General features: G+C 44.7%; 3 protein-coding genes across 3 annotated transcripts in view; 2 read left to right on the top strand and 1 right to left on the bottom strand.

Annotated features, from left to right (window-relative positions):
• Window positions 1–17,959, top strand: part of LOC127003474 (xaa-Pro dipeptidase-like) — a 70,193-nt gene extending 52,234 nt beyond the window's left edge. The window contains exons 6-12 of the mRNA XM_050870206.1: window positions 8,987–9,048; window positions 10,440–10,484; window positions 14,289–14,538; window positions 15,499–15,768; window positions 15,873–16,067; window positions 16,345–16,502; window positions 16,818–17,959. Coding sequence (XP_050726163.1) covers window positions 8,987–9,048; window positions 10,440–10,484; window positions 14,289–14,538; window positions 15,499–15,768; window positions 15,873–16,067; window positions 16,345–16,502; window positions 16,818–16,908 — 1,071 coding nt within the window. The 3' untranslated portion in view covers window positions 16,909–17,959. The remainder of the gene's footprint in view (window positions 1–8,986; window positions 9,049–10,439; window positions 10,485–14,288; window positions 14,539–15,498; window positions 15,769–15,872; window positions 16,068–16,344; window positions 16,503–16,817) is intronic.
• On the top strand, window positions 10,513–13,720 carry LOC127003472 (FAST kinase domain-containing protein 3, mitochondrial-like). Its single transcript, XM_050870205.1, has one exon. The coding sequence runs from the start codon at window positions 11,634–11,636 to the stop codon at window positions 13,623–13,625; it is 1,992 nt and encodes a 663-aa protein (XP_050726162.1). The 5' UTR covers window positions 10,513–11,633; the 3' UTR covers window positions 13,626–13,720.
• LOC127003475 (MTRF1L release factor glutamine methyltransferase-like) lies at window positions 17,754–23,460 on the bottom strand. Its single transcript, XM_050870207.1, has 8 exons — window positions 23,378–23,460; window positions 21,377–21,636; window positions 20,376–20,554; window positions 19,854–19,945; window positions 19,424–19,631; window positions 18,901–19,118; window positions 18,549–18,660; window positions 17,754–18,258 (listed from the first exon to the last, which is right to left on the bottom strand). Exons 2-8 carry the CDS (start codon window positions 21,633–21,635, stop codon window positions 18,130–18,132), a joined length of 1,197 nt encoding a protein of 398 aa, XP_050726164.1. The 5' UTR covers window position 21,636; window positions 23,378–23,460; the 3' UTR covers window positions 17,754–18,129.
• Between the last annotated feature and the right edge of the window lie 87 nt (window positions 23,461–23,547).

The following is a 23,547-nucleotide window of genomic DNA, read 5'->3' as shown; positions in this document are numbered from 1 at the left end:
TCCTGCTATGGCTGTGTACGGTTATGTAAGTGTGTGTGTGTGTGTGTGTGTGTGTGTGTGTCTGGCCAAATGGCTCTGTCTAGCTGCTATAGAGAAGGGGAGAGAGACCGTGGGAGAGGATGAGGAGGAGGAGGAGACCGCAGCAAAGGAGAGGAAAGGGAGGGAGAAAAGTAAGAAGAGGAGACGAGGAGAGAGAGGGGCGAAAAGGAGGGAGGAAAAATTGAGGAGGAGGAGAGGGGGACTGGGAGAGAGTGAAAAGGGGAGAAGGAAAAGGAGGGAGGAAAAATTGAGGAGGAGGAGAGAACGTTCGGCCGTGTGTGCGTTTCTCTGGGCGAGGGAGGGAGGGGAGGGGCTGCCTACTATGGAATTTGTGTTATATTTTCCCGGTTCTTCCCTTATTTTATTATCTACTTCCTTACTCTCCTTTATTTCCCTTCTCTTCACCTTCTTCCCTCAGAGGCGCTAATAGAGAAGTCTGGGAGCTACATAAACGCTACATAAGAAACGTTTTTGTGGAATATATGTGATTGAAGTCTTTTGGCTGGCCCCTATCCCCTCCCTCCTCTCTCTCTCTCTCTCTCTCTCTCTCTCTCTGAGGCGTGCAATGTTCTACTTCTGCAATGGAAAGTTCTTTTAGACACTTGGCTCGCTATTGCTCGAAGCAGGAAATAGAGAGAGAGAGAGAGAGAGAGAGAGAGAGAGAGAGAGAGAGAGAAGGGGGGGAGCCATATATAGATTATTTCAGTTATAACACGTGAATGTTTAATGCGGTTGCCTTCTTATCTTCGTAATATGATAAAAAATGGGAGTTACAACACATACTACTACTACTGCTGCTACTACTACTACTACTACTACAACAGCAACTATCTCTTCTACAACGATTACCACTTCTGTATACTACTACTACTACTACTACTTTTTCAACAGCAACTTCCTCTACAACAACCACTACTACTACTACTACAACTTCATTTCCAATAGCAAATTCCTCTACAACAACCACTACTACTACTACTACTACTACTACTACTACTACTACTACTACTACTACTACTACTACTACTACTGCTACTACTACTACCGCTGCTACAATCCTGGCTTCACGTGGTCTGGCCGTGATGATGCGTTGTAAGAAGTGCCAAAGTATTTATATTTAGTGTGCACCACCACCATCACCACCAATGCCGCCACCTTGTGTGTACGTGTGTGTGTGTGTGTGTGTCCTTGGCCATTGCCGCCGCCACAACACACACACACACACACACACACACACACACACGAAGATAGATGTAATGTCACCCTTGCTGCTTTCTACCATAAGATCTCTTCTCCTCCTCCTCCTCCTCCTCCTCTCCTTTGTTTGTTTGTCGTTGTTGTTATTGTTTTTGTTCGTGTGTGTGTGTGTGTGTGTTCCACTAAACTGCTTATTACGAAACACGATCTTTTTTTCTACGTTTTAGTAAGTAGACAACCCACATTATACTCTCTCTCTCTCTCTCTCTCTCTCTCTCTCTCTCTCTCTCTGCTTATGTAATACCCGGGGCAATTAAACCATTAGAAGTCCACATAATGATAACTATTATTCAACGCCCTTACATAATAATGATAAAGAACAAAGGAAAAACTCACATAAAAAACGTTGACTCACAAATTGATCTTCACGTAAACGTTTCCTTGTTATTAGTCAGCAAACGTAATCACATTAACCTTAGTAATAATTGCCTTACTCAGAAGGATGTATGCATAACGTGTTTAGTGTGTGTTTTATTGAGAGATGAATGATTGAATAATGAATTTGTGTGTCTGGCTATGTATGAGTGAATGTGTAATGTGTATATGTATGTAGGTATGTATGTATGTTATGTATGTCCAGAATCAAACTTCAGAATCACCATGAATGTGCAGTATGTTCGTCTGTTGAATGAATAATGAATTTGTGTGTGTCTGGCTATGTATGAGTGTGTATGTAATGTGTGTGTGTGTGTATGTATGTATGTATGTATGTTATGTGTATGTTCAGAATCAAACTCCTAAATCACCATGAATAAACAGTGTGAATGTTCGTCTGTCTGTCTATGTATGTATGTATGTATGTAGGTATGTATGTAGGTAGGTAGGTAGGTATGTTGGAAGGTAGGTAAGTTTGTGTGCCCAGCAGGATCAGACTTGAAAAACACCATCATCACCCCCTTCATCACCACCATCACCACCAGCATCATTACCAGCATCAGCATCTATCAGATACCCAGATCGTACCCAGGCTAGCTGCTCCCAATACTGGTTACGTCAGTTTGTGTGTGTGTGTGTGTGTGTGTGTGTGACAAGGCTAGCACATGACAGGCTATACGACGTTTGCATGGAATATTCTGTACACACACACACACACACACACACACTTGTAAATGAAGCTGGAATGTGTTTTATTTGTTTGCGTGTGTGTGTGTGCGTGTGTGTGTGTGTGTGTGTGTGTGTGTGACAAGGCTACCACGGAATATTCTGTACACACACACACACATGTAAATGAAGATGGAATATGTTATTTGTTTGCATTAATGTGTGTGTGTGTGTGTGTGTGTGTGTGTGTGTGTGTGTGTGTGTGTGTGTGTGTGTGTTCTAAATCATGGTGCTATTCTTAGATGAACTACTTCACGCTTCACTGCTTCCTCAAGTTAATTAACAAGATAAACACGAACGAGTCTGTCATCATTTCGCTGTTTAAACAATCCAACGAACTTGTTTTTTTGGTCCACTTCATTTGAATATAAGAAGAAAAGAAACATTAAAACAGAGAACAAACAAACTGTGTGAACAAAACAAGGAAAAAAAACGAATTATCTTGACTGCATGATTTGTTGTGATATTTCCTCTCTCTCTCTCTCTCTCTCTCTCTCTCTCTCTCTCTCTCTCTCTGGTTTCTCATTTTTTTTTATTTTCTCATATTTTAGTCTGCGGTAAGGAAACACCACTACCCACTTATTATTCTCTCTCTCTCTCTCTCTCTCTCTCTCTCTCTCTCTCTCTCTCTCTCTCTCTCTCTCATTTTCTTTCTCTATCAACCTTTTTCTATCTTTTCGCGTCTTTCTCTTTATCTACCTTTATTCGTTTAGTCATATGTCCTCTCTCTCTCTCTCTCTCTCTCTCTCTCTCTCTCTCTCGTTTTTCATGGCCATTCCGCCTGAGAGCATTCGTAACAGAACTAACGGTTTTTTGTTTGTATGTTCAGTATGTTTGTTTATGTCTTCTGTTTATACCTTGTTTATTTGTTTATACGTATTGTTTATGTTTTAGTTTGTTTATTCTGTTTATTTATTTTAACTTCTGTATGATCCGTCTTGCTATTTTTTTTATCTAGTTATTTTTTTTTTGCTATATTTCATCGTTATTGTAATTCCTCTTTCTTCTCTTCTCTCCTCTTCCTCTTTTTCGTCCTCTTTTATCTCTTCCTCTTTATTTTACTCCTCCTCCTCTTCCTTCTACCTCCGACTTCATTTTTTTCTAGTTATTTTCTTGTTTATTATTTTTATTGTTATCGCAGTTTCTCTTTTTCTTCTTAATTCTCCTCCTCCTCTGCCTCTTCCTGTTTTCCGTGTTCTCATTTTATCTCCTCTTTATCTTCCTCTTCCTCTTCCTGCTTTATCCCCTCTTTCGTCTTCTTCATCCTCATTCTCCTCTTCCTCCTTTATTCCATGTTCTGTTTATAATCTTTCTCCTCTTCCTGCTCTTCCTGGTCTTCTTTTATCTCCCTCTTTGTCTTTCTCCTCTTCCTTCACCCTCGCACCTGCCTTACACACACACACACACACACACACACACACGCTTGCCCCCTTGTCCTGTCTCAAACATTCTATCTTAGCCCAGCGGTCCCTCACCCCTCTTCAAGCCTACTACTGCGCATGTGTTCTGTCCCTCCTGCCATACTGCGCACTCTCTAAGCCCCCTTACACTATATATAACGAAGGGGAAAGAAGGGAAAGGAAAAGTAATGGAAGTTTGGGAAGTCGTAATGTGAGTTGGATGCTATGAAATTATGTGGGGTTGTTTTTGTTTGTTATTGTTTTGATTTGTAGTTTGTTTTTGTCTCGTTTTATGTAACTAGTCGTGTGTGTGTGTGTGTGTGTGTGTGTGTGTGTGTAGTCTCGCTTCGACGCATTTTCTTTCTTTTATTTTACACTTTTGCTTTTTTGTTGTTGTATTTCTTTCGTTTTTCCTCTCATTGTTCCTCATTCGACTCATTTTCCTTACTTTATTCCTTTACTTTGCTTTTTTTCTATTACTGTCACATTACTTAGGTTTTCAGTTTTCATTCTTTTTTTTTTATCCTTTTATATCTTCATTCTGTTACTTTGGCTTGTATTTGTTTGTTTTCTATTTTGCATTTTCTTCTGGCTCGTCCTTCCTCTTCCTCGTTTCCTTACTGTTTTCTTCTCTTTTCTTTTTCTTTATTTTTTTTTCACTGGTTTACATCTATTTATTCTTCCTCTCCCTCATCTTTTAGGCTTTCAGTTCAGATTATTTCCTATTTTGTCTTCATTGTTCTTGTTTCTTCTTCCTCTCCCTCATCTTTCAAGTTTTCAGTTCAGTTCAGTTCCTATTTTGTCTTCGTTTTTCTTGTTTCTTCTTCCTCTCCCTCATCTTTCAGGTTTTCAATTCAGTTCATATTCTATTTTGTCTTCATTTCTCTCGTTTCTTCTTCCTCTCCCTCATCTTTCAGGCTTTCATTTCAGTTCAGTTTATTTTCTATCTTGTCTTCGTTTCCTTCCCAGTGACGTGCTTGCTTACATTGATTAAGTCACGTAGCCTAACCAAGTAGGACATGCGTAGAAGTCTAGCCTGATTATGACGTTCTTTTCTTCCTTGCCTCCTTGGCCCGACACGTGTCTCCTGCGTAGCCCAAACCAAGGCAGGGAGACATGCGTTGTGGCCTTAAGACCTGATGGTGGTGGTGGTGGTGCGTCATAGTGGTGGTGATGACTGGGTGGTGGTGATGGTGATGATTATGGTGGTGCGTCGTATTGGTGGTGATGATGGTGGTAGTGGTGGTGCGTTGTAGTGGTGGTGGTGGTGATGGCTTGGATGATAATGATAGGGGTGGTGATAATAGTGGTGAATGGATAGTGGTAGTGGTGAAGATGGTGATGATGATAGTGGTAGTGGTGGTGATGATGATGGTGATGGTGGTGGTAGTTGTGGTGAGATTGCAAGGAAACATTTGAGGCATTTGAAACATTTACTTATGCTCATATTATGCTGGTTTTATTTCACCCAGCGGCATATATAAAACCAAACAAACAAATAAAACAAACAAAAAACAGGACATTAAAAAAAAGCAGAAAAATGACCACAAATATCACATTCAAAACTTTCCTTCCTGTAGCCTAAGTGAAGCATTATAAACCTTTTCTCTTTAATAAACCCACTAACTCAATGCGACGGAGATAAACACGGAGGCAGAAAAATGACCACAAATATTACATTCAAAACTTTCCTTCCTGTAGCCTAAGTGAAGCATTATAAACCTTTTCTCTTTAATAAACCCACTAACTCAATGCGACGGAGATAAACACGGAGGCAGAAAAATGACCACAAATATTACATTCAAAACTTTCCTTCCTGTAGCCTAAGTGAAGCATTATAAACCTTTTCTCTTTAATAAACCCACTAACTCAATGCGACGGAGATAAACACGGAGGCAACGAGCAACTATAACTATGTCCTGAACTTTACTTATGCTTTAACTCAACATTAACATTAACCAAACAAAGATGGAGTATATCATTCAACCCTATACTTGAGATGTCACTGAGTATATACAACAGGCAAAGAAACGCGTATTACTAACTCAATAACTATCATTCCCTTTATAAGTCTTTGAGGACAGATATAACAAGGGAAACTACCTCCGTGTCCCCAAGTTCCTTTATTTACTCTCGCTAATGAGACAAAGAAGGGAAAAAACAAAGGAGGAAACACAAGTATGCTCTCTGGGAAGCTGTCCTCATTAGCCATTCTCTCTCTCTCTCTCTCTCTCTCTCTCTCTCTCTCTCTCTCTCTGTTCTTGCTCTATCAACTTTTTTTCTATTCGTTTCTTTCTCTTTATTGACCTTTCTTCCTTTATTCGTTTACTCTCTCTCTCTCTCTCTCTCTCTCTCTCTCTCTCTCTCTCTCTCTCTCTCTCTCTCTCTCTCTCTCTCTCATACCCTGGGGCCCCACATGGTCAAGGCCTTCCAGTACCTTGCCCCTCTGACTTGCTCTGCCTTGGGATGACGTAGAAGAATAAGGAGGAGGAGAAGGCGGAGGAATTTAGATATTGGTAAACTCGGATTAGAGGAGGTAAAGAAGAGTACAAAGAAGAGGAAAAGAAGAAAGAAAATGGAGAAGGAGAAGGAGGAGGAGGAAAGGAAGAGTGGAAGAGGAATTTTAATATTGGCACTTTCGGGTTAGGGGAGGAAGAGTTGAGGAAACGGAAGAGGAAAAATAGAGGAGGAGGAGGAGGAATGATCTGGATGCTGATAAACTCGGAATATACAGAGAAGGAAGAGCTACAAAGAAGAGAAAAAGGAGGAAAAATGTAGAAGGAAGAGGAGGAGGAGCAAAAATTCATATATTGTCAAATGCGTATTAGAGGAGGAAATAAAAGAGTTACCGAGAAGAGGATAAAGGAGGAGGGGAAAGAAAGAGACGAGGCATCTTCTTGGAAAACAATAGAGAGAAAACGTAAGAAAGAAAACGGGATATGATTCAGTTGCACGTCAGAGAGAGAGAGAGAGAGAGAGACTGCATTTCTTTATAATCTTACACATGACGCCACGATTTTCAGAACGTTTCAAGGGAAGGGAGGAGATATATTTTTAAAAGTTGAACAGGATTTGTTTACTTGCTTATCCTGTGTGACGAAATATCTTTGTCGTGAAGGGAAAGGAGGGAAGGGAAGGGAAGGGTAGGGTAAGGTAGAGAAGGGATGGAAGGGGAATATATAAGAAGGGAAGGGAAGGGTAGAGAAGGGATGGCATGGGAAGGAAAATAAAGTTATGGGGTGGGAGGGGAAGAAAAGGAAAGAGAAGGGAAAAGAAGGGATGGGAAGGGTAAGGTAGGGATGGAAAGAGAAGAGGAGGGAAGAAAAGGTAGGGAAAGGAAGAGGAGAGATGGGGTTGGAATGGATAGGATGGAATGGGAAGGGAAGGGAAGGGATGGAAAAGAAGGGATGAGAAGGGAAAGGTAGGGATGGAAAGGGAAAAGGAGGGAAGATAAGGTAGGGAAAGGATGGGAAGAGATGGGGTTGGAATGAAAAAGGAAGGGAAAGGATGGAAAAGAAGGGATGGGAAGGGAAAGGTAGGGATGGAAAGGGAAGAGGAGGGAAGAAAAGGTAGGGAAAGGATGGGAAGAGATGGGGTTGGAATGGAAAGGGAAGGGAAAGGATGGAAAAGAAGGGATGGAAAGGGAAGAGGAGGGAAGAGAAGGTAGGGAAAGGAAGGGGAGGGATGGTGTTGGAATGGAAAAGGATGGAAAGGAGAGGGAAGGGAAGGGAAGAGGAGGAAAGAAAAGGTAGGGAAAGGAAGGGGAGAGATGGGGTTGGAATGGAAAAGGATGGAAAGGGAAGGGAAGGGATGGAATAGAATGGAAAGGTATGGGATAGGATGGGAAGGGAAGGCGTGGGAGAGAAAGGGAGGGGATGTCATAGTCGTAAAGCGTGTGTTCTCTTCGTTCTGTCGGAAATGAACTTAAGATAACGCTGATAACGAACCACTTTTCCATCCGCTGTGTTGAGTAACCAAAACAACGCGTCCCACCACCAATAGTACGTTTGTTCACGAATACTTTGGGCCAATTTTACAGTTCAGTGCAGCAAGTTTGTGAGCTCCCCAACCAAGCACAACATACGACGAAAATTCCTTGTATAGTGTTTGACGTTGATATTAAAAAGTAGGAAATTTTAGGAACCCACACAGGAAATCTTTTTAATACCAGGTACCGAGTAGAAATAACGGATCATTGTGGAAAATATAGTTTGGTTTTGGCGCGTACAATGACTGTGTTGGACTGTCGAACTGGCCCCTTGTTGTGTTTGTTTTGTTTTAGTGGGTCCACCAAGGTCTGTGTTGATGTATACCTTTTCTTTTTGTATGCCCACCAGTTATTATTATTATTATTATTTTTTAGTGTGTAATTATGTATACCTTTTCCTTCCCATCTCTTCCCTTCCCGTCCCTTTCCATCTTATCCATTTCAACCCCATCTCTTCCCTTCCTTTCCCTACCTTTTCTTCCCTCCTCTTCCCTTTCCATCCCTACATTTTCCTTCCCATCCCTTTTTTTCCCTTCTTTCCTTTCCTTCCCATACCATCCCTTCTCTTGAGATTAAAACATATTCCTTGGTCGTACGCATCCTAATATCTATCTGTTTGTTTATCTATCTCTATCTTTTTTTTTTTTTGAGAGAGAGAGAGAGAGAGGGCGACTTTTTCATGAGGTAGCCTATATATAACAAGAATATTGACTTCTTAATAATTAGTCTCGATTTAATACATGCCTTCTTTTTCTGTATTTATTGAGCATTGTCTGCCTTTGTTCTCGTAATCATATAGGCCTCTTTATTTTATTTTTTTCAAGTAAAGGAAGCAGCTCAAGGAAAAAAAACATTAATGAGAAAAAAAGCCTTTGTATAACGTCTTCGTTTCCTTTATTCTGTTACGATTGTTTTTCTTTGTTCACTTAATTATACATGCTTATAACAGTCTTATTCTTTACTCATTGACCGTTGTTTGCGGAAAAATTCATACATCATCAAATGCGTATTAGATATAGGAGGAAAAAAATTACCAAGAAGAGGATAAAGGAAGGGGAAAAAAAAAGAGGAGAGGCTTCTACGTTTACATGCCTATACGCTTTTTCCTTTATTTATTGACTTGTTTGTTTACGTTCATGTGTACTTATATATATACCCACAAGCTCCTTTACCAACACGTGTCTGCCCTTTCTCTGTGCAGCGCGGCGTGAACACGGACAGCGACAAGACCACTCTGGAGGCGGCCTTCGACGGGATATCCAGGTGAGTGACCCGCCAGGTAACACACACACACACACACACACACACACCTGCCCACACCTTGAGTCTTGTTTACCTGGTGCTCTCTTTGTTATCATTATTATTATTATTATTATTATTATTATTATTATTATTATTATTATTCATTTATTTGTTTTTGGTGTTATTCATTTCCTCCTTTTTTGTTAGTAAGTTATTCATTTTCACTTACTTCCATTTTTGTCCTTGTTTGTGTGTCTGTGAATTCCTGTTGCTATGGTTATGGTTATTATTCTCCTCTTCCTCCACTTGTTCCTCCTCCTCCTCTATTTCCTTCTCTACCTCCTTCTCCTCTTCCTCTATCTTCTCCGCCTTCTATTCCCCCTCCTTCTCATCTTGTTTTTCTGTTTTTTTTTATTTTTTTTATCTCATTGACGTAAAAGGGGACAGCTTAAAGTCGTCTAGTTAGTTTTTACAGTTTTTATTCACATTTTCTTCACCGCCGCTGCTCATGGTTACTCAATATTCATTAATACAGCTGTGACATTTGCCAGGGGATGAGATTTACCGGAGTACGTATGGAGGCGAGGCGGCTTAGTGTGGCTTCTTTTTTATATATATTCATTCACTGACGTAGCTGCTCGCATTCCTGGAGACGTTAAGAAGAAAAAGAAAAAGTGTATGAGGGAAAATTACTGGCATGTGTCTCTTTGTTTAGATATGAGTGATGGGGGAGAGGAGGGAGACTAGATGAATAATACGTTTTTATAAGGGGAAGAGGTAGACGAGGAAGAGAAAGAAGAAGAAGAAGACAAGAAAGCAGACGAAAAAGAAAATGAGAAAGCATAAGAAAAGCCAAAGAAGAAGAAGAAGAAGAAGAAGAAACACCAGCAGAAGAAGAATCAGAATCAAAATCAAAAGAAGAAGAAGAAGAAGAAACAGCTGAAGAAGATGAAGTAGAACAAGAGGAAGAAGAAGAACAGCATAATAACACTGGAAAAACAGGAACACGAACAAGAAAAGGAGGAGGAGGAGAAGGTCGGAATATGTTCAACACAGTAATCGATTCCCTGAGACATGTCCACACGCAGGCCTATAATATATATACCTCACGTGACAGCCCAGAGAAAGAATAAAAACAAGAATAGCATAAAAGACCAACAAACAGAAATATACCATGACAACTTAATACCATAATAATCCCAGACAGAAAAATGTTAGACCAGGAAGAAGGGGAAAGCAGGAATAGCCAACTAGATGTCAGTTTCACGGTTGTTTTCCTGTATTTTTATTTGTTTATTTTCCGTAGCATGTGGGAAGGACACGTGATCACTATTTTTCTTTTATATATAACCATGCAGATTGACTCACTGTATTTTTATTTATGTATTATTATTTTTTTTTTTCACTTTCAGGTTCCGTGTGAATAATAGCGTCCTGCACGACCAAATAGCGGAATGGTGAGTAATGTTATTTTTCATTGGTGTGTTTATAAGTATGATTTTAATGATGTTTCCTTTTTGTTCTCTGGGTTGAGGATTGTTGATGATTGTACGTATTTCCTTGTATTTATTTGTCCATACCTTCCCATGATGAACCAGGTATAAATGTCCCCTTTTATCAAGCACGTCGTCAAGGGTGTGTGTGAGGGTGGGGGAAAGGAGAGCAGGAAAAGATGGTGATGATTATCAGTAAGCACAAGAGGCAGGGCCTACGAAACACTCGGCTATGTAGTCTATTTTTTTTTTTTTTTTAATTTGACCAATGGGGCAGTAAATTAGCAAGGGCAATGAGTACCCCCATTAGCTTCCTTGTCATCATGCTGCTGGCCAAGGTGTCTAGAGGTTAAATTCCATAATCCTTTGGCCTGAGTTTGTAGAGGAGAACGCCATGTTTCTAAGCGACTGAGATTGGGCAAGTCCCCCATATGCAAGTTTTCTGTGGCGAGAACAGCTGACTTTGAAATCATCTACGCATGTAGATTTTAACATTTGTAGTAGCTTTCTATGTTGTCTATATATTCTACCGTTTTATATTTATAAATGCGATATTTTTTTCTTTACAAGACACCAAATATGAAAGGTTTTGTCTTTACATAAGTCTACTGCGTACTGCTGTCACTGTCCACCTGAACAGACCTTTGGGAGATCAAATTGCCTTGGTTTAGTTACGGGCATTATTGGCGAGCCTCTGTGTGGTGTTGAAGCAAACAAGAGGTCTGTAGGGTCACGTAAGGGTGAGCGTCACGTAATGGAGGGTTGGGTAAGCGCCCCGTACAGTCGGCGGACACAGCGGCGCGGCCACCAGCTGATAGCCAGGCAGGCGACCGTCAACACAGCCGGCTATGCACGTAATATCTGGTGCCGCGGCCGTGTTATCGCCTCTCCCTGGCCGTGCTGGAGGCTGCCGCCCGTCGTAAGGCTGCCGGGTGAAAGTGAGCGAGCAGCGAGGAAAATTTCTCCTCAGTAGTGGTGACGTGCAGCAGCTCGGCGAGGCCACGCCAGCCTGACCTAGTGACGGTGTGGGCGTGCCTGGCCGAGCCCCCAGGGGCACCAGTGTTCCCTGCCGTGCCTGGCGTCATGTGGGTGGCGGGGTGAGGCCAGCGCCTCATGATGGCTGGGATGGGGGGACGGGTGCCCGCCGCCGCCCTGAGGGGCCGTGCGGCCCTACCCAGCCTGGCCCGGGGGCTGCACGGCTCGCTGGGGCTGGGGAAGGAGTCGGACAAGAGCATCGGCAGCACCACCGTCCTCATGCAGGACGGCACCAACATCGAGGAGCTGCCGGCGGTGGTACGCATCATCAATGGGGAGTTCCGCCTGGTGGAGAGCAGCCAGGCGGGCCGGCGGCTGGGGGGGCTGGGCCTGGAGGTGCCCATGGTGTCCAGGAAGCTGTTCAAGAATATCAACTTTGAGGAGGAGCAGGAGATGATCCTGGGGTTCATGCGGTGCAGCCAGGTGTCGGAGGTGCTGCAGCTGCTGGAGGTGTGCCCCGAGGCAGAGGTGACGCCCGCCGTGGCCCTGGCCGTCATACGCCGCATCTTTGACCTGGAGAACAATATGGGCTACAGGAACCAGGGCCTGAACCAGTACCCCGAGGAGAGCCAGTTCACCTTCACGCGCGGCGCCGTGATGAAGCGGCTGGTGGAGACTGTGTGCGGTGGCTCAGACCCCCAGGTGCTGGTGGAGGCACTGAGGGCAATGGGCCGGGACACCTACCAGGGTGACCGCCTCAAGTACCTGGAAACGTTGTGCACTGAGTGCATGCTGGCTGTCACAGAGGGCCGCCTCACCATTAGCCAGATCTGTGAGGCAGCCCGGGCATTCCACAGTCTGGGGCTTGAAGGGGTTGGCTACCTGGACCAGCTCTGGCAGGGTCTGACAGACAGGACAGCAGAGGTGGGGGAGCGGGAGGTGTGCGAGGTGATGAGCGTTCTGCCGCTGGTCAAGAAGAGCCGCAAACACATCTACAACATGGTGGAGAGGAAGGTCGGCGGCCTGTGGCACCGCCTTGGGTCTGAGGACATTATCCGGATGCTGCAGATCCTGGTGCAGCTGAAGATAAGCCACAGTCGGATGCTGCCAATGTTCTCCCGCTGGACCAGCCTCAACATCCACACCCTGACGGAGGGCAACCTGCGCTGGCTGGTCTATTCCTTCATGAGCCTCAACTACTGTGACTCTGAGATTCAGAAGGCTCTTGGGCGGTTCATGAAGGCCAAGAAGACGTTGGTGAAGGACCCGAGCCTGGTGGCAGTGGTGCTGGACTACTGCGTCAAGATGCGCCTCCGCATCCCTAACGTCCTCGATCCTGCGGCTCACTTCTTCTGCACTCGTGCCACAGACCTCTCAGTGCCCCAGGTCAACAGCATCTGCCGCGCCTATGGGCTGCTCAACTATGAGCCGCCCAAAGCCTCTGCCTTCTTTCTCACCCTGGAGCAGCTGCTGGACGAGAAGTTTGTACAGTTTCCGCCGGACCTGATGATTGACTTGCTGCTCTCCTGCGTCTACCTGAAGAGGTACCCCCTCAACTTCATCAAGAAGGTCTTCAACCCCTACTTCTTTGACAAGGTTCATTCCCTGGAGCAGCCAGAGATGCAGGTGGCACGAACCAAACTCATGGTGCTGGACAAGGCACTGTGTCTGGAGGCACCACACTACCCAGGGCCACTGCTGCCCAGGGATCACTCTGCCAAGAGCTTTTGGAGGGACGCACGCATCCATCGCTGCCTCAACATGGTCTACACAACCCTGGTGGAGATTGTGGGCAGCGAGGAGCGCATCACACGCTCGGCTATCCTCCCCAACTTCCCCGGGACAGAGATGTACGTGGTGGACTGTGTGGTGGACATGGCTGGCCGCCTCTCCCTGAAGTCCTTCCGCTGGAGCAACAACAAGTACGCCCTGCTGGTGCACCCTCCGGAACACTTCATAGTGGGGGAGGACACACTGGTGGGCCCCCAGGCCATGCGGGTGCGGCACCTGGCACACTATGGGTTCAAGGTGGTCAGCCTCAGGACGGACAGGATCACCAAGCTGCGCATGTACCCGGACCAACTCAGGAGCTACCTGGAGACCATGATGCAGGCAGCCACCACAGCCTAGTCTGTCGATTCTCTAAAGTGCATATATTCTTATCTAGAACAATAATATGACCGATACTTTGTTGTGAGTAGCTACTTAAAAATTATAGAAGGGTTGTGAATTGTTTTATTGAGAACTTTGTGATAAATACCATCAAAGTGAATTTTGAGGACCAGCTAGACATTGATGTGAGTGGGCGGTGACAGCAAGGTCATGTCATACCCACCACACGTGAGGTGAAGAACCCCCTGATGATACGCAAGGTGGGTCCAGACAGTGGCGTGGTGTATTAATTATTCATTCCAAAATATGTTTCAGTATTGATTTTTTATGGTAATTAAGACAGTAAGCCTTAAGCAACAAGAAAAGCCTGCATTATACTTGACAAATGAAGTAAAATAGATGTCCCCAAAAATATCTAATTCGGTTCTGATGTCTTGATACTTGCCAATTGAAAGTTTGTCATAAAGAGAATATACAGTAGAAGGTAGGCTGACTCAGGGTTTCGTTTAGTAATTACCACCACCCTTGAAACGTTACCGTAACTTAAATGTCCTGGGAGCATTGGGGTTCCAGAATACTTGTTTCAGCATTCCCTAGGCTGGTAGTATGCAGCTGCTGCTATCACATGTGTAGAGTTTAATCCGTGTTGGTATTTTTAGTAATAGCGTCCATCCTTCACAGCCGCGTGCACAAGACCAAGGCAGAGCTGGAGGTGCTGAGGTTCGCCACCCGAGTGTCCGCCGCTGCCCACCGCAACGTGATGCGCAAGATCCGTCCCGGCATGAAGGAGTACCAGCTGGAGGCGCTCTTCCAGTACCACAGTTACTACCATGGGGGCTGCCGGCACCAGGCCTACACCAACATCTGTGGCTCCGGGTGCAACGCTGCCACGCTTCACTATGGCCACGCTGGTGACCCCAATGCCAGAACCGTAAGACCTTGCTGTTTTTCCTTTGTCTAGAACTGGAGCATTCAGTTGCATTTTTTATATGCCTAATAGTGCTGCTGAGTAAGTTTAAAGTATTCATGTCTAATTGACGCTAAAAGGCACCGCATCCCCAAGGCACTGGTGGTAGTGTTCATCATCACATTGCCCTGCTGATTTAGCTATTCATTGTCTAAATTTTACAGTGTCTGTTAGCTGCTTATTGGTTTCAAGGTAAAAGGTAAAGTTGGGGGCATATATACATTATAGTTGCACATGGCTGTGGTGCTTGTCTCCATTGCATTGCCTGTGGTGGGTAAGAACCCACTACCATGGGACACAGCCAGTGTGACTTTCAGGTTACCGCAGTTACCTTCCCCAGGTAGTCATTTATCGACCAGCCCAAAAGGGAGGATGAACAGCTGGGTAAGCTGCATGCTGGCTGTCTGGGCCAGGACTTCAACCTAGACTTGATGATTTGTAGCTAGTTGCGTGGTATAATGGTTAGCATGCCTAGCTACGCAAGCCTAGCTGTTCATGCTTCCTTTAGGGCTGGTAGAGAAGTGAGTATGTGGGGAAAGTTAAGTGTGATAACCCAAAAGTTATGCTTCCCCTGTGTTCTGGGGTACAAGTTCTCACCCACCACAGGCTAAAAGTGCCAGTGGTACGGAGATGAGCACCAAGGCCTCATGTAGCTAGAGCAAATGCCCCCAACTTTACCATTAGTACTGATCTGGTTTCGTACAAAGACAGGATGAGAAGTCAAAAAAAGGCCTTAATAGATTCGGTGACATTTTTATTGGCATAAATATAAAAATCTGTCCTCATTTCCACATTCCATCCTTCATAACTACTTATATAAAATTATCACAACTGGTGATGGTGTGATAGATGTGTTAAACCCGGTTTGTCTTCCCACTCTTTCAAAACAAATATAAGTACCTAACTGTACTGTGTATATTGCAGATTGACGATGGGGATATCTGTCTCTTTGACATGGGAGCCGAGTACTACGGCTACACCAGTGACATCACCTGCTCCTTCCCGGCCAACGGCAAGTTCACTGACAACCAGAAGCTGATTTATAACACCGTGTTGCGAGCGTCCCAGGCAGTGATGGCGGCAGTGAAGCCAGGAGTGTCCTGGGTGGAGATGCACCGCCTGTCCTACCGCACAATGCTGGAGGCCCTCAAGGAAGGTGGCGTGGTGCAGGGGGATGTGGACGAGATGATGGAGGTGAGTGTGGGTGAGTTACAAGTGAAGTTGTTTGTATTTACATGGTACGACGACCTTCTCTTGGTCTCCGAGCCACAGCTACATCAGTACATGTGCTTCCACAGGCCAACCTTGGGGCAGTGTTCCAACCACATGGTCTGGGCCACTTGCTGGGGCTGGATGTGCATGACGTGGGTGGCTACCTGGAGCAGAACCCGCCCCGCCCCACACAAGCTGGCTTCCGCTCCCTCCGCACCGCCAGAATTCTGGAGGAAAACATGGTGCTCACCATCGAGCCGGGATGCTACTTCATTGATCATGTGAGTGGTGATGGTCCCTGGTGCCAACATGTCCCTTGAAGTTGTGTAGAGCAGCTGCACCTTGCCTGGTGTCCTGTGAATTTGCCATATCATTAATATTCTTGTATTTGAATCAGATAAACTGCGCAACCTTGCAGGAACTTAAGTTTCTTTGTATATTTAAATCAGGCAACTCCACAGAACTAATGTACACTACACAGTGCAGCTACTCAACATTAGGAACATAATGATGCTAGGTAGTTAAGACTATTCTTTGCTTACCTCTGATTTGTTGCAGCTGCTGAACCAAGCGCTGGCCAACCCTGAGCAGGCTCGCTTCCTGGTGCCCGAGGCCATTGAACGCTTCCGTGGGTTTGGCGGTGTGAGGATCGAGGACGACATTGTGATCACTGCTGATGGGATGGAGGACCTGGCTGGGGGCACCATTCCTCGCACGTGAGTGCCTTGTCTTGTGGAGCATGTAGTGTTTTCATACCTAGCTAGTTTTATGGTTTTCCAAATTTTATAGCTTCTAGAGAAGCTGCAACCCAGGCTCATACTTTGCTGTTGACCCGTGAGAACCTTCATTAAATCCACTTCTTTGTTATTTAGATGGATATGTGAAAGAATTATTGATCATTAATTATTTGTATCCCCTTATTCTGCACAGAGTGCTGCCTCAGTATTCACTTAAACATTTATTTTATAAATTATGACAAATTATACTCTGCATGCAATGACTTGGTAATTGATTCACTTCATATTTTCCAGTGTGGAAGAAATAGAGGCCTTGATGGCTGAGGGTCAGCAGGAGGAAGTGTTTGTGCCGCAGCTGCACGCCCAACAGAAGCTTGGCCAGTGAGGCAGAGCAGCTCAGGCTTGTCAGTGTTGCCATTAGCTCCCCCTATTCACGGGGCAACACTGGTAACTATAACCTATGGTGCCTGGAAAAAGTCCCACCAGCCACATTTATTTACTATCTCCTTATGCCAAATACTCTTCATACAGGGCAAGATTGATGCTGATGAAGAGAACTTTGTATAATGCAGTTAATACATAAATGTGGTTGGTAAGGACTTTTAGAGGCACCACACTTCAACTATGGATTGGTGAACCAGTATGGGAGAAACTTATTTGAATGTGGTACAAGTGATGTAGGGTTATGTATTACACTACTCGGGAGAGAGGTGTCCAATTAAATTGCTCTACAGCATTGTTATTTGTTTTGGAGCTGTATTTGCAGTAAGTGAAAATCCACCTCTCTCCTGGCTAAGTGCCAACTCCAGTCTTCATGTTACTTAAAGTGGGATATTGTTATTCTGTACAAGTGTCTGGTGCTGTGAAATTCAGGGATGACCATTGTGTTGTGTTTGCTCCCTGTCTCAGTCCATATTGCCCAAGGGCTCAAACATTGGTCTTTGGCAAGCTCTTCAAAGTATTTCAGCACAATTCAAAAAATGTAAATGGAAGTTAATATGGACTATCTTGAACAAGGCTTGGTGAAGGTTATTATAATAACTGAGATTGAAATAATCATGAACAATACTCTATGCAGCCTAACGCTGATTCAGTATATCACCAAAACAGAAAAACATTAGATTTAAGCACGGCTGCTTAACCTGGTAGCAGTGACGGGCCAAATTTGTGCCATGATTTTAACCCCCCAAAATAGATGATACATAACCTGATCACAAATGCTTTGATATATATTATGAAATGGTTTGTGTGAGGGGTGATTTTTTTTCATTTTTCTCGCTTAGAGGGACCATTAAGAATCATGATCCCTGCTGCTACTGGGCTAATTTACCTGTAAGCTTGCTGATTTTTTAAGTGGATACATGATCCACATTTTGGGGCTATTTGAATATTTTTAATACGTGGGTTTTTAAATGGAAATAAAATTAATTCATACATCCTTCATTTCATTGACATCTAGTAGGAATGATATGGTCGTTACATTATGAATATTATAATGTCTCCCTTAAAAAGCTGTTAGACTGGACACGAGGGTCATGCAATCCACCAAGGTGCTGAGCAGCTACTTAATACACATTCTGTCCTCCTTACCAATGGAAGTGGTGTATTAACTCGTTTTGATGAACTCCATAAACCTCTCTTTCTTATTGAAGTCTTGGTGAACCTGCACCAGCTTCAGGCTCAGGTCTTGTTTCTCCAACCAAGCAGGCAGAAGGTAAGGGTGACAGGGATCCACCTGTTTGAAGATTTAGTGTGCACATCAGGTCTTTCAAACAAATAAAACTAAACCACGGGGATCAGGTGATAAATGATTATTCCCTTATTTGCCAGTGGGTAGATGCCCCAAAAGTTTTATTTACCATGGCTGAGGTCTTCTCTTAATAATTATCATAAGTCGTTTGATTAGTGATACTGAAAAGAGTAAAAGGAGGAGAATCAGAATGTAGTAAAGACAAAGCATTGCACAAGTCTCCTTCAAGTAACTGGCTTCTTGTAAAGGGAGCATGGAAACAAGCAAGACCTTACCTCCAGCAGAAGTGTTTGGCCTGGTGGCAGCAAGAGGTGAGCATGCTGCAGCACTGCCTTGACTACCTCCAGGCCATCCTTGCCTCCATCCAGGGCTCGCAGGTCCTCATACCTGACGGTCAAAGGCAAAAGTCAGAGCCGCATGTCATCACTCGCCACTTCAATCTTCTATGCTATAAATAACTATTCTCATCTTTCTTTTCTTGGTGCCAATTAATGTTCCTTTAGTGACAAGACAACTGATTCAAAATTTTCAAAGCTGCCAGATGAAATATGTCATGGTTTTCACATGAAGCAAATAAAAGCATTTACCATAAAGGAAAACTGACAGGAGTAGAATGCATGACCTTACATCATAATCTCTGGCTGGACTTCCATGAGGTCTTTCCTGAGGACATAAGGAGGGTTGGACACTACGAGGTCATAGCTGGAGTGAGGAAGTGGAGGTCTTGCACCGATGGTCACTTTCCCTGCCACCACAGTCAGCCGCTCACTCAGCCCCAGCCGTGACGCGTTAGCCTCCGTCAGCTCCACTGCATGTTTGCTCTGGTCCACCGCCACACACTCCGCCTGCACACACATGAACCATCAACACCAATGGCACACTCAACATCATGAAGCAGTTTTCAAAATAAAATCCTCTAGATCAGAGAAGCCATGAAATTTTTTTGAAGATCAGTACATTGTAGGCATGTTTATTCTAGTCCCTGCATTTTTCTCTTTTCTTGAAAAATACACTTAAGATCTATCTAAGGCAATGCAGTGTAATCTATATTCAATAGCTTCCACTAGAATGTAAAATTTATTATCAAGATTAATGGTCATAATTTCATATCTTGATGAGGTTTGAGAATAAATATTTGCCAAGCACCCACCTGTGGCAGGGCATGGAGGAGGGCCAGGCTGATGGCTCCTGACCCACAACCAATCTCCAGGACTCTTGGTGCCTCCAGCCCCCGCAGGCGTGCCAGGGCCAACTCCACCAGCTGTTCCGTCTCCGGGCGAGGGATGAACACGGGCGGCACCATCTTGAGGGTGAGGCAGTGGAAGTCCCACTCGCCAAGAATGTACTGCAAAGGCATCCTAGGGGAGGCAGGGGGTGGGCCAGTCATTATTAGCCAACCACTATTCTCTTATGACAATCTATATTAGGCAAGACTGGATGCTCTGAACAAGATGATCCCAAACACATGACCGGAACATACTAATAATAACAAGAGTAAAATACCCAAAATAAGAAAATGAAGCCTGTCCCCTCACATGACAGAAGAGGTTGCTCACACACTATCACCCCGTCTGGCTCACCTTGCTAGGCGGCAGGTCATGAGTCGCTCCACCTCCTCCAGCTGCTGCTCCGTAAGTGTTATCACCACGGTGCTGTCTCTCTGGAGCTCACTCTGTAAAGTGGCACAGGGCTGATGAAGGAAGCTGATCCTGAACATTACAACTTTATATTATCATTACTACCAATAGTTTTGTTACCATCACTAATGCACCTCAACTACTACCACAAGTGCTATAAACATTTGCATTTGCTACATAGATGCCTACTTAACCTGGTAGCAGCGACGAGCCAAATTTGTGCCATGATACAAACCCCCAAAATAGATGATACTTAATCTGATCACAAATGCTTTAATATATATTATGAAATGGTTTGTGTGAGGGGTGATTTTTTCTCATTTTTCTCGCTTAGAGGGACCATTAAGAAACATGATCCCCGATGTTACCAGGTTAAGAACAAGGCAAAACTTCAAAACAATAATAAATAAATTAAAAATGCAATATATTACATCATCATCAGCACCAACAAGGGTGAGCTCTTACTCGAGGGACCCCAAGAATGTGTGCCACAATGTGCTGGGCCGACAGGAGTGCCTCAGGGACCTCCGCTGCATCAAGGCTCTGAGTCCACAGCTTCACCACCTCCCCCACCATACTGGAGGAGGAGGAGGAGGAGGACTGTTCTCCCATGCTGGGGGTAACCTGGTCCAAATTCCTCTCATCTGCATAAACAAAGAACAAACGAGTGACTAATGGGGTATAAAGGAAGAACCCGCTCCAACCTCCATGGTAAAATTCTTCTTACCTATGCTTACCTATGAATGGGGAATAAGTGACTTCTTTACTTTTTTCCCTTTTCTCTCACCCTATTAGCCTCATGCCCCTAAGCCTGTCCAAGTGCCTGTACCATAATTTGAAACTTGAAACTGAAGAACAGCAATGACCATATCTGAGAGCTTCCATGTCGGGTCTATAATAACTCTACCAAACCAGTAGTTTCCCTTCATGGTGTTCCAATGGTCTGGTTTACTCAGCTTGTAGGAGTGGCCCCATAGTCGGTGAGTGTTGCTGAATGGGGAATGGGATAGTGGTGGGGGAGTGACTTCTTTTCTTTTTCTTCTTCCTCCTAAGACCCCTAGCCTCCCTCCCCTGCCCAAGTGCCTGTCAATTACCGCAATTTGAAAAAACTGGGGGCAGAAGGCAGATATCTGAGAGCTGATTTCCATTGGTCTATACTCTAATGGCAAACAAACCAGTTTCCCTTCATTGTGGTTCGCCAATGGTCTGGTTTACTCAGCTTGTAGGAGTGGCCCCGCAGTCGGTGAGTGTTGAGTTGAAAGAATCTGCTCACATCTTTGCCATATTTTACTAACATGTAATCTACACCTTTCAGATATTAATCCAGACTAGCAATTATCAGCCTTCAGTTATAAAAATTGCCTGGAGAGAGTAAACGTCAACTGCAATTATCCAAGGCATTCTATTTTCTATTAAGTTACTAATATGGTATACTTAGTTCACCGGCACCTCATTATTAGCCTCACCTGTGTGAAGGCACCTGGCTGGCTTCCTGGACACCCTCCACCACCACTGAGGCAGCCACTTGGAAGAGCACACTCGGTATGCAGGATGAGTCATGAGTGAGCAGCTTTGACTTGGTGGCATGGCTATTGAGGGCACAGTACACAAGGTGGAGGCGGGGCACTGTACTCCCATGTTCCTGGCTGTGGGGTGACGGGCCAGGCATGTAGTGTGGTGCCTGCTGGCCATCCACCTGGCCCACCCACCAGCCACCACCCTCATCCTGAAGGAAAAAGAGATTATTGCTGATACTATTGGGGATAAAATGAATTCTAGTTTGTATCAGTATTCGTCAACTACACACTGATGCCTCTTACAGTATATTATCAGCTTGCCTTCCTACCTAAGAAGTGGGTTTTGGGAATCTCTACGCCTCCAAGAAACTCAAAGGTTGCATTGTATGGGCAGGGTTAACTTACCTGGATGAATATCTACTTATGCTCCTCCCTCCGATTTAGTGTTGAAGGATTCGGGAACATGACAAAATAAAATGTTCCTCATACCTGACCGGTCAACACAGCAGGGGGCAGGGCACGGCCAGCTAACGCAGTACAACACCGGTGATAGCGATCAGGCACAGCACTCAGCGCAGCCACACACCCTCAGCTCCTCCTCTTCCTTCTTCAGTGTTTCAGGAGTTGGTTACTGTGGTTAGGCTCTTCTTCTTTTGACCTGTGACGCTTTGTATCGCTTCTTAGGTCCTCTTCCTTTCGGTCCTCTCCTCTTATTCACACACTTTCCTTTTCAATAGTACGTAACTTCCCAATTTTGTTTGTTTCTGAAATCACTTATTTTCACTACTCCGCCTCCTATGTTTGCCTCCTCAACCCCAATAACTGCCTTCATATATAGTTATCGTTAAAATGGTTAATTATTGGTGTTTTTTGGCAATAGCTATGGCCCAGAAACCGGTAAATACGAGGCTGATTACGATAATCTGGCAACGGTGCTCAGCTGTGTGTGTCCTCTTCTTCTTCTTCTTGGGTGTTTTATGGGGCTAGTTAGGCTGCCGGTTTGTTTACGTCAGGCTTCACAGAGGTCGCCGGGCTAAACTATTATCGCCCAAGTTCAATCACGTACTAGACTTATCATATCCTCCTAAAATCAATAGGTATTACAGTATTAGTCACGTCACTTAAGAGCTGTTGGTAAGATTACAGTATGGTGCAGTGGTTAGCGTCCGTAACTACGAATCTGCGCGCCAAGGTTCGAATCCCTGTTCAGCCATTCGCGTGCAGCCCACCCAGCTGTTTATCCTCCCTTTCAGAGTGGTAGATAAATACCTAAATGAGTACCTGGGGAAGGTAAACTGTGGTAACCCGGACGCTGACTGGCCGTGTCGGGGTAATAGGAGATGAGAACCGCCACCACACACACAACCAGTTAGTAATGACACCACTGCGTTTATTAATTTTCCCGGGGGGGGATAGAGTGGGAGTGGAAATGGCTGTATACCTTAAGAGCCAATTTCAGAGTTCAGCACAGTGAATCTGGATCCCGAACCAAACCCTTCAGCTTTCTACACTCCATAATGGTTAGGGTTTCGATGCAAGACAGATACACAAAGGATCTCCCGTATTGTTAAACATGAACGCCAAACACAAGGTGTAGTGCGGCGACTATGCCTGATGAACCAGCCTCCCAGCCAGTGGGGTACCTCTTTGGCCGACTCGGTAAGGACTAAGGAGTGGCTCTCCCGTCACGCTGGTCGCGGGTTCAATCCCAGGCAGCCGGGGAATACCCTCACCTTGTTGTGATTAATTTCTCGTGTGTTTCGATATACGCAGAGGACGTGTGGGACCGAGAGAGTAATAGAAAAAAGAGAATAGAAAATCTCGTCATTAAAAAGGAATTTTCGACGTCTTTGGTATTGGCCTCGGAGGCTTACTAACCCAACATGGCGAGCTGTGAAAGTGGCCCCAAGGAAGGACAAAGCGTGATGTAACAATCGTAAAAGAGCTCACCAGTAGTTGCTGTAAGTGGGGTTCAGTCTACCGCCATGCCAAACACAAGGATGCTTCCATGCCGCCGGGTTACTCAGGTGCCGCACGTCCAGCCAGGTGGCCAGCCCCCCACCCCACCCCAAAAAATGAACTATGGGGTCGGTTCTTCGACAGTTTATGCAGTTGCGTAG

The sequence above is a fragment of the Eriocheir sinensis genome, chromosome 25, assembly GCF_024679095.1.
Source record: "Eriocheir sinensis breed Jianghai 21 chromosome 25, ASM2467909v1, whole genome shotgun sequence".
Lineage (NCBI taxonomy): Eukaryota > Metazoa > Arthropoda > Malacostraca > Decapoda > Varunidae > Eriocheir > Eriocheir sinensis.
Note: the sequence above shows the minus strand (reverse complement) of the source record. Positions and strands in the feature narration are given on the sequence as shown.

What these genes read in the sequence shown, in the direction of transcription:
- LOC127003472 (XM_050870205.1), top strand. Translation starts at nt 11,634, where the DNA reads ATGATGGCTGGGATGGGGGGACGGGTGCCCGCCGCCGCCCTGAGGGGC.
- LOC127003475 (XM_050870207.1), bottom strand. Translation starts at nt 21,635, where the DNA reads ATGAGGGTGGTGGCTGGTGGGTGGGCCAGGTGGATGGCCAGCAGGCAC. An exon ending in AGCCAGGTGCCTTCACACAG is followed by an intron (nt 20,555 to 21,376) that starts GTGAGGCTAATA and finishes TTGTTTATGCAG; the next exon opens with ATGAGAGGAATTTGGACCAG. An exon ending in GTCCAGCCAGAGATTATGAT is followed by an intron (nt 18,661 to 18,900) that starts GTAAGGTCATGC and finishes TTTGACCGTCAG; the next exon opens with GTATGAGGACCTGCGAGCCC.